Raw genomic sequence first — 13,785 nt, forward strand, 5'->3', positions numbered from 1 at the left:
TCAGGAGATGTGGGCGGTTATAGTCGGTCGCGCTCTTGTGACTGACGCACTCTGGAGTAACCAAAAACGCGGCGACTACGTTCTGTCCGAGCTCAACTTGTGCGAGCCAAGCATGTGCAATGGTGGTCCTAGTTGGCACGGGGTTGTGCAGGGACACCTGCTGCATGAAACTTGTCACTCTCCTGCTGCTGCACGTTGTCGGTGGAGTTCACTTTCCCAGCAGCGGTGCCGCCGTCAAGAGGGCGGCTGACATCGTTATCGTGGTGGATGGCGGCGCCAGCGACGGACCGCTCCGATCTCGAGGTACGGCACATTAACAAAACTACCGCGACTGTTCGGTCATAAGAAAATGCTTGCGGCGTCTTGCATGACTCAGTGAATGAGGACAAATAGGATAACTTGAAATGATTGCATGGCGGTGCAGTATGTGTCTGTCTTTTAAACGACGGGGTAAGCTTGCAATCTCAACTATTTACAAAGCTCGTTTCTGAAGTTTTGATAATTGCGCATGTAAAGCGCTTTGCATATAATATTAACTGTTGGGGTTGAACGCCTCAAAAGTACAATATGATTACGAGAGACGCCGTATTGAAGCACTCCAAAAATTTTGACCCCCTGGAGTTCTTTAACGTAGACGGAAATCTAAGTACGTGGGTCAAAGCGCTTTTCAGTCGCAGATAAAATTTTCATCGTAACATAACTGCTTGCACGCTTTAAAGAAGCACTCACATAAACTTCCGAAAGAGAGATAATGAGTGAGATGAGTTTACGTTTACTGTTGGGCCAGTTGGTTCATTCTGAGGAATTGTTAAAGACACAACCCGCATAGACGAAAAAAAAAGAAAGAAAAGAAAGTGGACAGGACGGGGTACCAGCTTGCAACTAACTTTATTTAAAATAGCGCTATTTATGCCTGCATCTATGTGCACATTACAGTTGCGCAGGACAGGGATGAACAATCCCACGTTGAAGACATCACGAAAGCAGAACATAAAAATATTGCGCTTCATATTTACGCATGGCGACAGGCGTGTCACTGATACACACATCTCGTTTAACACTGATAAAATACGCCTCCAAAAGTTCACGTGAAACAATGTTTTTTGCTCGTTCCAAGTATGCAAATATTTGTAAGGTCCGGCTCAAACATGCAGGATTCACAGTGTATGGGTAAATTGGCACAGATGATATTTTTTTATTTTTAATCCAACGCTCATGCTCTCTTGCATGTCATTAAAGGGGTTCTCTAACACCATTAGAGCCCCCATTTTTTTAAATGCGAAGCATTTCTTAGTGAACTTCGGTAGCTTTGCGCGTATCTATCTATCTAGCCGCTTACGTTTGGGTGCTCTCGTGGTCACCCCATTAACTTCGCGTGAACCAAAATTAGCATGGGAGGGTGAGATGGTTTGACGAATATGACGCGCTGGTCAAGATATCAATAATGTCACAATCCCGTCGCGTACGTCGTCAAACACTTCCCGCCAGACAGTGGCACATACCCACGAACGGATATGTGCCACAGGTGATCGAAACTTAGCATCTACTCTAAAACGACAAAAACACACATGGGTATAATATTAACGCACGATCGTCAAGAAATACCCGGCATTAGTCACGTCGACCCGACGAATGCAAAGAATAAATGTCAGGGTCCCAGCTGGAATCGAACCCAAGCATTCTGCGTGGCAATGAAGCATATTAGCACAGAGCTACACCAGGTCTAGAAACTGCTTTTCAAATAGATGCTAATCTTTGTGAAACGTCAGTAGTGGTTGCAGTGCTGCCTAGCCAATTTGATTGATTGATATGTGGGGTTTAACGTCCCAAAACCACCATATGATTATGAGAGACGCCGTAGTGAGGGCTCGAGAAATTTCGACCACCTGGGGTTCTTTAACGTGCACCCAATTCTGAGCACACTGTCTAGCCAATTTTATAAACACTGCATTAGTTCTTTTTTGATAGAGCCGTCACGATGGGTTAACGTAAATTGTGGTTAGTTGCCATGCGCTGAAGTTGATTCGTTTAGCAGCGTCCAGGACCAGCATCCTCGCTTCATATATCAGCTTCTGGTGCTGCTAATACGCACGTTGCAGTTGGCATCGTTGCGCAAGTGCAAACAACTGGTTGTATCTGTGCGTGCAACATTTGTACACACACACACACACACACACACACACACACACACACACACACACACACACACACACACACACACACACACACACACACGCATGCATGCATGTATATATATATATATATATATACAGCGTCATTTCATGACGTGTCGCTCAATAAAAAAAATTGCAATTGCAACACGGTCAACTTCCCTCCACATGCTTCGCAAAACGTCGATTCCCAAGTAAGTGGGATCTGCCGAATTTATTTTTAGTATAACCTCCTTGATGTGTCCAGGGAGGGCTTAGTACGCAGTCACGACGCCGAAGAACATACATGGTTTGCACGTATGTTACATTCGGTAACGACGGGACCGAGAACCGCCATGTTTGTCAACATAAGCAACTGCCGAGAAGCGTAGTCGGGACCTTTGCAGCGGCGAAATCTGGACTTCAGTCGCGCTATCGAATACACCATGACTATTCGGGCCGTTTTTGGATGCAGAATAGTACCCGCAACAGTGGTCTAGTGGCTGAGGCACTCGGCTGCTGACCCGCAGGTCGCGTAATCAAGTCCGGGCCGCGGCGGCTGCATTTTCGGAGGAAGCGAAAAGGCTTGGACCCTTATGCATAGATTTAGGCGCACGTTAAAGAATCCCAGATGGTCGAAATTTCCGGAGCCCCCAGTTACAGCATCTCTCATAATCAAATAGTGGGTTTGGTACGTTAAACCCCAATCCGTTACTGCAGCCATTAGGGAGATTTAGAACAGCGCACCGCGAGCCCTTGCGGTGCGGTCGCTGCTACTGCGCATGCGTCGTAACGCGAGTCGGCGTTCGCGTTCGCAGACCGCACGCAGAAAATCCGAAATTGCGTGCGGTGATGGCGGCCCGCATGCGCTGGTTTCGAGGCTACGGGTGGTGATGGCGGCCCGCATGTGGCCCGCAAGTGCTGGTTTCGAGGTTACAGTGTCGCTGCGATCGTGCGTTGCGGTTCGCAGCAGGGCAAACGCTATTCTAAAGCTCTTATCGCGCCCGCTTCGCCCGCAACGCCCGCAGCGTTTTGCAAACGGTAGTCTAAAACTCCATATTACTTCATCACAGGTAGAGGTATTTTCGAGTTATGTCCAAGTTTCGCGCGTTTTCGTGATCGCGTCGCTTTCTCCGGAATGCCACCTAGATTCACAGCGCTGTACAGCCGACCTTTTCCACTTGACTAGCCGCGTCTCGTGTTGTTAACTGGGGTTAACAGTGCAACATATGTGAACGTGTCTTCTGTGAACGTGTCTTTGTGGGAACGTTGGGCCTTGTAAAAACAAACATCGCAATGTTTCGCTTGTTCCGAAAGTACGCAACACGCGTTCAGAGTTCGATGTACCTGGTATGAAACACTGCGGTATTGCAGAGCAGTAAAAACTAGCACTTTTTCTTTTTTCAGAAGCCCAGGTCAGCGAATAATTAGTTTTCATTAGAAAGACGCCGTTATGCTACATGTACGACCCTTTGATTTGGATGCAGTCGAGAGTACAGTAAATAAACACGACATTCATATTGCCGTTGTGCTACCAAAACAATCGAAATTCAGATGACGAAAAAGGAGACGATGACAACTCAAGCACTTTAACTGTGAAAGACGTGGGGAGTGAATGTAGGTCGGCTAATCGAAACCTTCTACAGTATTCCGGCAAAATTACTTCTCACGTACCTTATTTCAATGTGATGACCAGGGCACTTAGTTATCTTGAGAGTTATCTAGAGAGACCACCTTATAGATATCCGCACGTGATATAGTTGTAAAATTATGAGTCAGGATAGGAGAGCAATACAATTCAACGACGGTAATTAGCCCAGTTTTCCCCCATACAGGTCTCCAGTAAGGAAGAATGCCAGAATGCCTCTATATTTCTCAAATCGAGGTATTTAGCACCAAGACAAAACAGACCGTTATGAAAAAAAGTAATACTGCCACAGACGAATTGATATCTTATTAAAATTACCTATCGGGAAAATTCAGCAGTTGCTCTGTCTTGTTTTATTTTCCCCGTAAGTGGGACCAAAACAATGCAGTAACAAGAGAAATACTTGTCTTCAGTGCAGCCATAAGATTCTGGCGGTGATTCTTGCTCCTACGAAAAAAACAACAAAAAAGTCATAGCTTTGACCCAAAGGCGAAGCAATGAACGCGATAGGAAGAAATTGGAAGGTCACACGCAGAATGGCAAGCAGATCTAAACGTGCCCCGCATTTCTCACGCACAAAGGACGCACGAAACGTACTCACAGGTACAGATTAACGCGAATAAGCGTCTCAGTTGTTACTTCGCTGTGTCTGAAAAGCGCGACCTCTTCGCAAACGAAGGCTGTGCAACGACTGCAGTGACCTTTGTGCGCCCGGTAACTACAACATAATTGTTCCGACGAAGCTAAAAGGCTAGCCAAGACGTACGATAGACAAAGGTGCGCGCTCAAGCGTACACCCCCTTATTTTCTACATGGGCCAAAATACGCGTGAGAGATGAGAGCCGCCGCGCGCTCACTGTGCCATTTTGCTGATAATGCTGAAAACACGACAGTCTCCCCCCCCCCCCCCCCCCTGCTTCCTGCTATGCTTTGTGGGAATTGAGGCCAGCCCGCTGCCTTTGCCCGGGCTTTGCCGCCTATTTCTGCCGTTCTCATTCCCGTCCTGACTCCCCTACTCCACTGTCTGCCACGCTGGGAGAGCGAAGAGTGATGCTTACACCCTCTCAACCGGTAGCGGATGTCGACTGTGGCCCTGCGCGCGAGGTTTCTCGAGAGGTTTTTCGCGCGCGCGTCGGGAGCGACTCAGATTTTTTCGGGACAGCTGCGGGTGAGCACGCATTCCCTTTTCCGTCTGTCGACTCCCGTTGTTTGGGGCTCGTCGGACTTCGCTGACGGCGCCTCGCGCCCGAGGCGAACTCTCACCTTTTGCTGCCCCTTTGCGTACGCTAGGCCGAAGAGCGGTACGGTGTCCTAGTGCGGGGCCAAGCTACGCCGACACGCGTATTTCTCCAAAGCCAACGTGAGCGCCTTTGCCCTCGCTCGAGCAACCGGGCCTTGGTCCCGGTGTCTCCGTGAATCACTTTTACCACGGAGATGTGCTCGCGGCACCCCTGTGTAGTACTTCTCGCCTGTGGCGTGGATAAGCCCATTTGATTTCCCGCCATGCCTTTGCAATGGACTGTACTGCGTTTTGGTGCCGCCGCTGGCAATAAAGTGTGGCGACATTGAGCAGTATCGTGTTCTCGCCACGGCGATGGTTAACGCGTGCCCTGCGGCTCGCTAAGACCGGACCCACGCTAGTGGCCGTACTCATTCGGGATACGTGTCACTACAGCTTCCAGCATGCTCGTCGGGCCGAGAGGAGAGAAAACAATTACAGCGTGCAACACATCTTTGCAACTCCGCTGACACTTGATCAATGAATTCGAAAAAAAGCACAGCATATGATGAGTGGGGCGAAGCACTGTAGGGTTATATATGCAAATACTGTGAATACTTATACAAGAAATTCTACAACTCGTAAGTGGTAGCTATACGTCGCTTCCGTTCCCCCTTCATCATAACGGCTTTATGCTGAATCGGTGATGGGGCAAAGTGGGATGTTTGTAAGGACGAAGTAGTGGGCAATTTGCAAAGGTGGAGCTATAGGCGATCACGTACAAACAAGGAATGGACACCGTGAGACAATCTATGGTTCTTTAACGCGCACCTGGATACAAGTACACGACCATCTTGAGTTTCATATTGGCTACTTCTCAACAGTATTTGCTTCATGGTCGGTGAAGTGGTGGATCGGTGATGGGGCGTAGTGGGATGTTTGCAAGGATGAAGTAGTGAGCAGATGGCAAAGGTGGAACTATAGGTAGTCACTTCCATACATACATACATACATACATACATACATACATACATACATACATACATACATACATACATACATACATACATACATGCCCCGCCGCGGTGGTCTAGTGGCTAAGGTACTCGGCTGCTGACCCGCAGGGCGCGGGTTCGAATCCCGGCTGCGGCGGCTGCATTTCTGATGGAGGCGGAAATGTTGTAGGCCCGTGTACTCAGTTCTATGTCATGTAACGTCATGTAAGACGTTAAAGAACCCCAGGTGGTCAAAATTTCCGGAGCCCTCCACTACGGCGTCTCTCATAATCATATCGTGGTTTTGGGACGTTAAACCCCACAAATCAATCAATCATACATACATACATACATACATACATACATACATAGAAGGGATGGACAGACCCACTCTTTTAGGAGGTTCGGCCCTAAAAAAAAAGAAATTCGGTGGTCGATTTTGATTCGTGAGGCAATAAACCCGTTTGATGGAGCCATCCTGTTGTTGCTGGGAAAAACGTTACGGGGCCCCTTTAAAGCAGCGTAATCACCCTCGTTACAGCCAATATTATGCGCGACGCCTCCTCTAGAAAGTTGCCTGCGACTTGAGCCGAAAAGCTAGTTCCCGTCCCTCTCCTGTTCACTCCTCCACTCCCCCAAACATTGTCGGCTGCGAGCGCTCGCTTCGGCGGCTGCTTTAAACCTTGTTGCCTCTGAAATTAAAGCAATGTTTACTGCTGTCTCGGAGGCAACACGGTGGTGTCTTTGTGACGGCGTTACTTCCAAATCGAGCGGAAGTAGTAGTGTAGGCTGCGAGCGCTCCTTGCGGAGAAAGCACTGACCTACAGCAGCCTTCCGTCCCTACGGGAAAGCGTGCGACATCGCAGGCATCTTTATAGAGGAGGCGTTATGTGCATGGTTTTTCTCCTACTCCTCACTTGTCTCATATTTTGTGCGCGTGATTATCGCCTTTGACCTGAGCTCACGACTCCTCATGGCAACCAGCAGGTTGCTATGTCCGATCAGTAGCGATTATCTAGTCCTCCTGTTAGCTTGACGATTTTTTTAAAGCTGCTGGTGGCCTCCCCGAATCCTGGCCCATGCTCTTTAGTGGTCGCACGACAATAAAGTGATAATTGACGTTTATGATTTTTTGTTGTGCTGCGGCTGACGAGACGAGGACAATAGAGGATGGGTGGGGCACAAAATCATTATCGTACAAACAATCATAACAGTGGCGTATCAACACTTTTCGTGAGGGGGGGGGAGGGCTGACTTTCTGCACTCGTCAGCCGGTGTATATATATATTGTTAAGGCGTTTATTAGCCGGCCCACAGCGAGCAAGCACAATGGCGACAGTAACGGCCAAGCACGGGCTCTCAGCGCGAGCGGCGTCCTTGTTGGGTAGCCCCACTAGAAGGTACTCAAGAGTTCGACCCATTTCATAGTTCGGAGGCTTCGCTACAATTACCCCGGGGTCGAAGAGGGAGCCGCCTGGCGACCTAACAGCTTGTTATTATGAGCGGGTCATAATAAGCCTTCAGGCGCTCCACGTTGACGATGTCTCGCCCACGGCGGCGCATGTCCGAAGATTGTTCAACGGGTTCGATCAGATAGTTGACGGGTGAGGTGCGCTCGATGACACGGTAGGGGCCTTCGTATTTGGGACGTAGTTTGGAAGAGAGGCCAGCGGCAGAGGTCGGGATCGAGAGCCATACAAGCGCACCAGGAAGGAACGTGGGCTCAGAAGTGGTGGAGCCATCACGGATACTCTTCTGCCGCTCTTGCTCTTGCGTCGTAAAAGTCTTGGCAAGCTCGCGACACTCTTCAGCAAGCCTGGCTGTCTCGGAAATAGGTGTACACTCAGATGGATCCGGCGTGTACGGGAGTATCGTGTCCATGGTGTGCGACGGGTGCCTTCCGTACAGCAAGTAGAAAGGTGAAAAGCCAGTCGTGCTCTGAGGGGCGGTGTTGTAGGCGTAGGTGACGAAGGGCAGTATATTATCCCAATTAGTGTGGTTGGCAGCGACGTACATAGAAAGCATGTCGCCGAGGGTGCGGTTAAAGCGTTCGGTGAGGCCATTCGTCTGTGGGTGGTAAGCAGAAGTTTTGCGGTGGACAGAATGGCACTCTGTCAGAATGGCTTCGACGACTTCCGACAAGAAGACACGGCCTCGATCGCTGAGAAGCTCTTGGGGTGGTCCGTGGCGCAGTATAAATCGATGCAGCAGGAAGGACGCAACATCGCGCGCAGCAGCCGCAGGGAGAGCGGCGGTTTCGGCGTATCGCGTTAAATGGTCAACGGCAACGATGGCCCAGCGGTTACCAGCCGACGTCAGAGGAAGTGGTCCATACAAATCGATACCTACGCGCCCAAAGGGACGGTCAGGGCAAGGTAACGGTTGTAGACTGGCGTGCGACATGTGAGCTGACGGTTTACGGCGTTGGCAAGTGAGGCAAGAGCGAACGAACTGCTGCACATAGCGGTACATCCCGCGCCAGAAGTAGCGTTGTCGAATGCGATGGTAGGTTTTGAATACCCCAGAGTGCGCGCATTGCGAATCAGAATGGAAGGATTCACATATCTCTGACCGCAGACTGCGGGGTATCACGAGTAACCACTGCCGGCCGTCGGCATCGTAATTGCGTCGGTGTAGAAGGCCGTCACGAATGGCGAAATGGCGAGCTTGACGACGCAATGCACGCGTGGATGGCGTTGCGGATGGATCAGAGAGCAAGTCGATCAGCGGGCCGATCCAATTATCCTTTCGCTGTTCGGTAGCGATTATGTCAACGTCAATGGCAGAAACAGCAGCCGAGGATACTGAGCAGAGCACATCACCTTCAGGCAGAGGGGAGCGCGAGAGGGCGTCGGCGTCAGCATGCTGGCGTCCGTTGCGGTACAGCACGCGGATGTCGTAGTCTTGTAAACGAAGAGCCCAACGGGCGAGACGGCCTGAGGGATCCTTCAATGATGAAAGCCAGCATAGTGCATGATGGTCGGTGACGACATCGAATGGGCGACCATACAAATACGGTCGAAACTTTGTAAGAGCCCAGACGATCGCCAGGCACTCTTTCTCCGTGACGGTGTAGTTTGTCTCAGCTCTCGTGAGCGTACGGCTTGCATATGCTACGACATATTCAGGGAATCCGGGTTTGCGCTGCGCCAGGACAGCGCCGAGGCCTACACCGCTGGCGTCTGTGTGCACCTCCGTCGGGGCCGTAGGGTCGTAGTGGCGTAGAATGGGAGGAGACGTCAACACATGGCGGAGCTTCGCGAACGCGTCGTCGCACTCAGACGACCACGAATTGAGGGACCCGTTACTTCCAAGGAGCTTCGTCAGCGGTGATATGATCGTGGCAAAGTTTCGTATGAAGCGTCGGAAGTACGAGCACAGGCCCACGAAACTACGCAGTTCTTTGACGGACGCAGGTTTGGGGAATTTGGCCACGGCCCGAAGCTTGGCTGGGTCAGGAAGAATGCCATCCTTGGACACGACGTACCCAAGGATGGTGAGTTGCCGTGCTGCAAAGCGGCACTTCTTCAGATTTAGTTGCAAGCCGGCATTGCTGACACGTGCAAAAACTTCTTTCAGACGTTGGAGGTGCGTAGAGAAATCTGGAGCGAACACAACAACGTCATCGAGGTAACACAAGCACGTGTGCCATTTCAAGTTGCGCAGAACGGTGTCCATCATGCGCTCAAAGGTCGCAGGTGCATTACATAGTCCAAACGGCATGACGTTGAATTCGTACAAGCCGTCGGGTGTGATGAACGCAGTCTTCGGTCGAGCGTCATCAGCCATGGGTACTTGCCAGTACCCCGAGCGCAGATCGAGAGAAGAAAAAAATTCGGCTCCGTGAAGGCTGTCAATTGCGTCATCGATGCGCGGCAGTGGGTAAACATCCTTGCGAGTGATCTTATTGAGCCGTCTGTAGTCCACCCAGAACCGCGCAGAACCATCTTTCTTCGCAACAAGAACAACAGGAGACGCCCATGGACTGTCCGAGGGCCGAATAACGTCGCGTCTGAGCATATCATCAACCTGCTCGTTAATTTCCCGACGTTGAGCAGGCGACACACGGTAGGGACGTTGCCGTAATGGTGGATGGGCACCAGTGTCGATACGATGCGTAACAGCGGACGCACGACCGAGAGAACTTCGCCCGACATCGAAAGAAGAACGATATTCTCGCAACAGGTTCAGAAGCTGGGAACGCTGTACCGACGTGAGGTTGTCATCAATGTAAGGGCCAAATACATCAGGAGATGATGAATCAGAAGTGGAAACAGCACTGATGGTACGCAAATTGGGACAACGCGAGTCATCAGGTACGTCCAGGACTTGTGCGTTATCCACTGGTTCCACTCTGCCGAGACATTCCCCTCGAACCAAGGTAACAGTGTACGGGGATGGGTTGGTCACGAAAATAGAGGCGTTGCCCTGGGTGATTTGCACGGTCGCGAAAGGTACTAGCAACCCTTTCCTTCGGCAAGCACGGTCGGATGGCGAAACGAGTGCAATTGTGTCGGAGAGTCCAGCGCAGTAGACAGATACACCCATCGTGGAGCTTGGAGGCACTATGGTATCGTCCTTCACGAGAATCTTGCTCACTTTCGAAGAACTGTCTTCCGGCGTCAAATGCGAGAAGGGGGAGAGTTCAATTACGGCGGCGGCACAATGGATGACGGCGTCGTTGCGGGAGAGAAAATCCCACCCCAGGATGACGTCATGAGAGCATGCGGGAATGATGATGAATACACCGATCCCACCAGCCGATCAGCGCATGCGCCGGTTTTCCGGAGTTGCCCCGCCGCCATCTTAGTAGGATGCTGTAGGATGGATACGATGCAAACCGGTGGTTCGAAGGGACAATCCAGAAATTGGCGTCGTCACTTTACGAAGCAAGCGGCAAAATTTTTCGTCCATAACGGATACTGCAGCTCCTGTGTCAATAAGAGCAGATGCGTGAATACCGTCCACAAGCACGTCAATGACATTAGATGGGCGGCTCTGAGGGCTTTCACAATGCGATAGCATCGCAGTCCTTGCCTCGGGGACTGCGACGACTAGTTTTCCCGCTCGTGAGCAGCTGAACTTGGCCGCATGGGGGACGGGGAACGACGTCGTGGAGACGGTGACCTACGAGAAGATGAAGCTAGGCGAGTTGGCGGTGGCATAGACGGCGTTTCCTCGTGATAGGTACGCCTGATCTGGCCAGCAACAGGCGACGAGATATGGGGCGTCTGTACGCGAGTGCAATAACGTGCTACGTGGCCGGCGTAACCGCAGGCAAAGCAAATGGGCCGGTTGTCGGATGTGCGCCATCGGTTCGCCGGGGTAGGTCTTGTCCATGACGCAAGAGCCGATGGACGGAACGGTGGCTGGAAAGGCTGCAGGGGGTGCTGGAGCTGAGTCTGAGAGGTCACGTCAACATACGTAGCCGGCATACCCGCTTCAAAGGATGGAGGTCGTGCGGCAGCTTCGGCGTAAGTCAGTGGGGCGGGCGCTTGAACGACTGGAGGCGGCCTGGCGACCACTTGAGCGTAACTTGGGGGTACAGGAGCCGGAAGCTGTTGTGGGTGGTACGCAGGCATGACCTCCGCTATTTCCTGCTCAATCGCTCGGCGGATGGGGGGGAAAATGGTAGTGGCCGATTGTTGAGCAGCCGGTGGGTGGGCAAAGGGCAGGAGAGAGAACTGCCGTGCGATTTCCTCACGTATGAAGGACTTGAGGTCTGCCAGCAGTGCCACCTGGTCACAGCTCGCCTCCAAGCCTGCAAGCCCTGCATCTCGTGGTGTGGAGCGACGGGTCATCGAACGCTGCCGGCGGAGCTCCTCGTAGCTCTGGCACAGCGTGATGACCTCAGCTACTGTGCCTGGGTTTTTGGCAAGCAGCATCGTGAAGGCATCATCGGCAATGCCCTTCATGACGTTCCGGATCTTGTCTGATTCGGACATGCTGTCGTTGGATTTCTTGCATAGGTCCAGGACGTCTTCAATGTAACTGGTGAATGATTCACCGGCCTGCTGAGCGCGTTCGCGTAAGCGCTGCTCGGCTTGCAGCTTACGAACGGCAGGGCGGCCAAAAACGTTGGTGATAGCGGTCTTAAAATCGGACCAGGTTGCGAAATCAGACGCGTGGTTGTTATACCACATGCCGGCCACACCCGCGAGGTAGAAAACCAGGTTGCCGAGTTTACCTGCCTCGTCCCAATGATTGGGGACGCTGACGCGTTCGTACATGGCGAGCCAGTCCTCGACGTCGGTGCCATCCGCGCCGGTGAAGACAGGTGGGTCGCGGATGCGGGGGACACCGGAACATGGCGTCGGCGCAGGAGGAAGCGTTTGCTGGGCGGCGTCTTGTTGCATGGTTGAAGGCACGGTACGGGATCTAAGCTCCAAGGGCATCGAATGTGAACCGAAGATGTTTGAAGGGCACAGCACTCTCCACCAAAATGTTAAGGCGTTTATTAGCCGGCCCACAGCGAGCAAGCACAATGGCGACAGTAACGGCCAAGCACGGGCTCTCAGCGCGAGCGGCGTCCTTGTTGGGTAGCCCCACTAGAAGGTACTCAAGAGTTCGACCCATTTCATAGTTCGGAGGCTTCGCTACAATGCTACAATATATATATATATATATATATATATATATATATATATATATATATATATATATATATATATATATATATATGAAAAATATGAAGAAGTCTATACCTAAGGGCGCATTTTTCCGTGTTTTGACACAATATTAATGAGATCTAACAGACAATAATGCCAAAGAATGTATAGGGGAAGTTATTAGTAGAACCAATGTAATGTAAATAAGAAGAAATAAAAGTGGGTGAAAAAGTAACTTGTCGTGAGCAGGAATCAAACCTACGACCTTCCAATAACGTGTTAGATTCTCTAACCACTGAGCTATCACGGCGGCTGCCAGTACGAGAACCTCATTAATGAACAAGGGAAATAAGTGGATACTTAAGGGCTGACTTGAGGGCACAGCACTTGTTGAATAGCGTAAAAAAAAGACAGTCAGTTTAAGCAGCATGCATTGGGACAACACGTATATGTTTGTCATGCATGATGTATGTACATGTGACGCTTTTGACGCATTACCTCACAACTTTCCGCGTGAATACAATTATGTTGATTGCGGCCTCCTCAACAGAAAATATTTTATCATTGAATAAAAATTTTAATGACTAAATCAGCTCACAAATATCTCAGTTTTTAATCTGAAGCATTCCTTGAGGAATTAAAAATATTTTGAGCATTTATATCTACCTATATTAGCTTCCCACTGAGCTCGAGTCCACTGCTTTATTCGTCGCCGCTTTGCAAGCTGCCTCAATCGCTCCAAGTTGCCATAAGCAGGGCTGATCAGATTTATGGGATATTAAACCGGAAACCTTTCTTGGCGCTTACAGTACGGAAAAACTAAAATATTTATAAAGATTTGTCGCAGTTATATGCTCACAGCAGCTTCGACAGAGAAGCGGGGATGGTATTATTTTTGATGAAAGAAAATGATTTTCCTGAAGCAACAAATTCTTGACCAGTCTATAAAAAGTTTGTTCTTTCCCATCCATAACTGCATTGGTCAGTTACAGCAGAATAAAAACAAGTGATGCAATATATAGGGCCCCTGTTCAGTGCTAGCCTGCTCTGCAGTGTTACAGCACAGGGCGGAAAGCGTCGCAAAGAGCCTTCAAGGAAAATCCTCACTGCTAATATGTTGGAAAGTCATCACTACATTGTACCTTTGCCTCGTAATACTTTCTCT

At 50.4% G+C, this 13,785-nt stretch overlaps 1 protein-coding gene across 2 annotated transcripts in view; it reads left to right on the forward strand.

The window, feature by feature from the left end:
• The window catches only part of LOC119175045 (uncharacterized), a 40,247-nt gene continuing 26,462 nt past the window's right edge, over positions 1-13,785 (forward strand). The window contains exon 1 of one of the 2 annotated variants that reach the window (XM_075894803.1): positions 1-303. In XM_075894803.1, coding sequence (XP_075750918.1) covers positions 120-303 — 184 coding nt within the window. In that variant the 5' untranslated portion in view covers positions 1-119. The remainder of the gene's footprint in view (positions 304-13,785) is intronic. The other variant, XM_037426222.2, reaches the window with a different exon arrangement.

This window comes from Rhipicephalus microplus, chromosome 5 (assembly GCF_043290135.1).
Source record: "Rhipicephalus microplus isolate Deutch F79 chromosome 5, USDA_Rmic, whole genome shotgun sequence".
Classification (NCBI taxonomy): domain Eukaryota; kingdom Metazoa; phylum Arthropoda; class Arachnida; order Ixodida; family Ixodidae; genus Rhipicephalus; species Rhipicephalus microplus.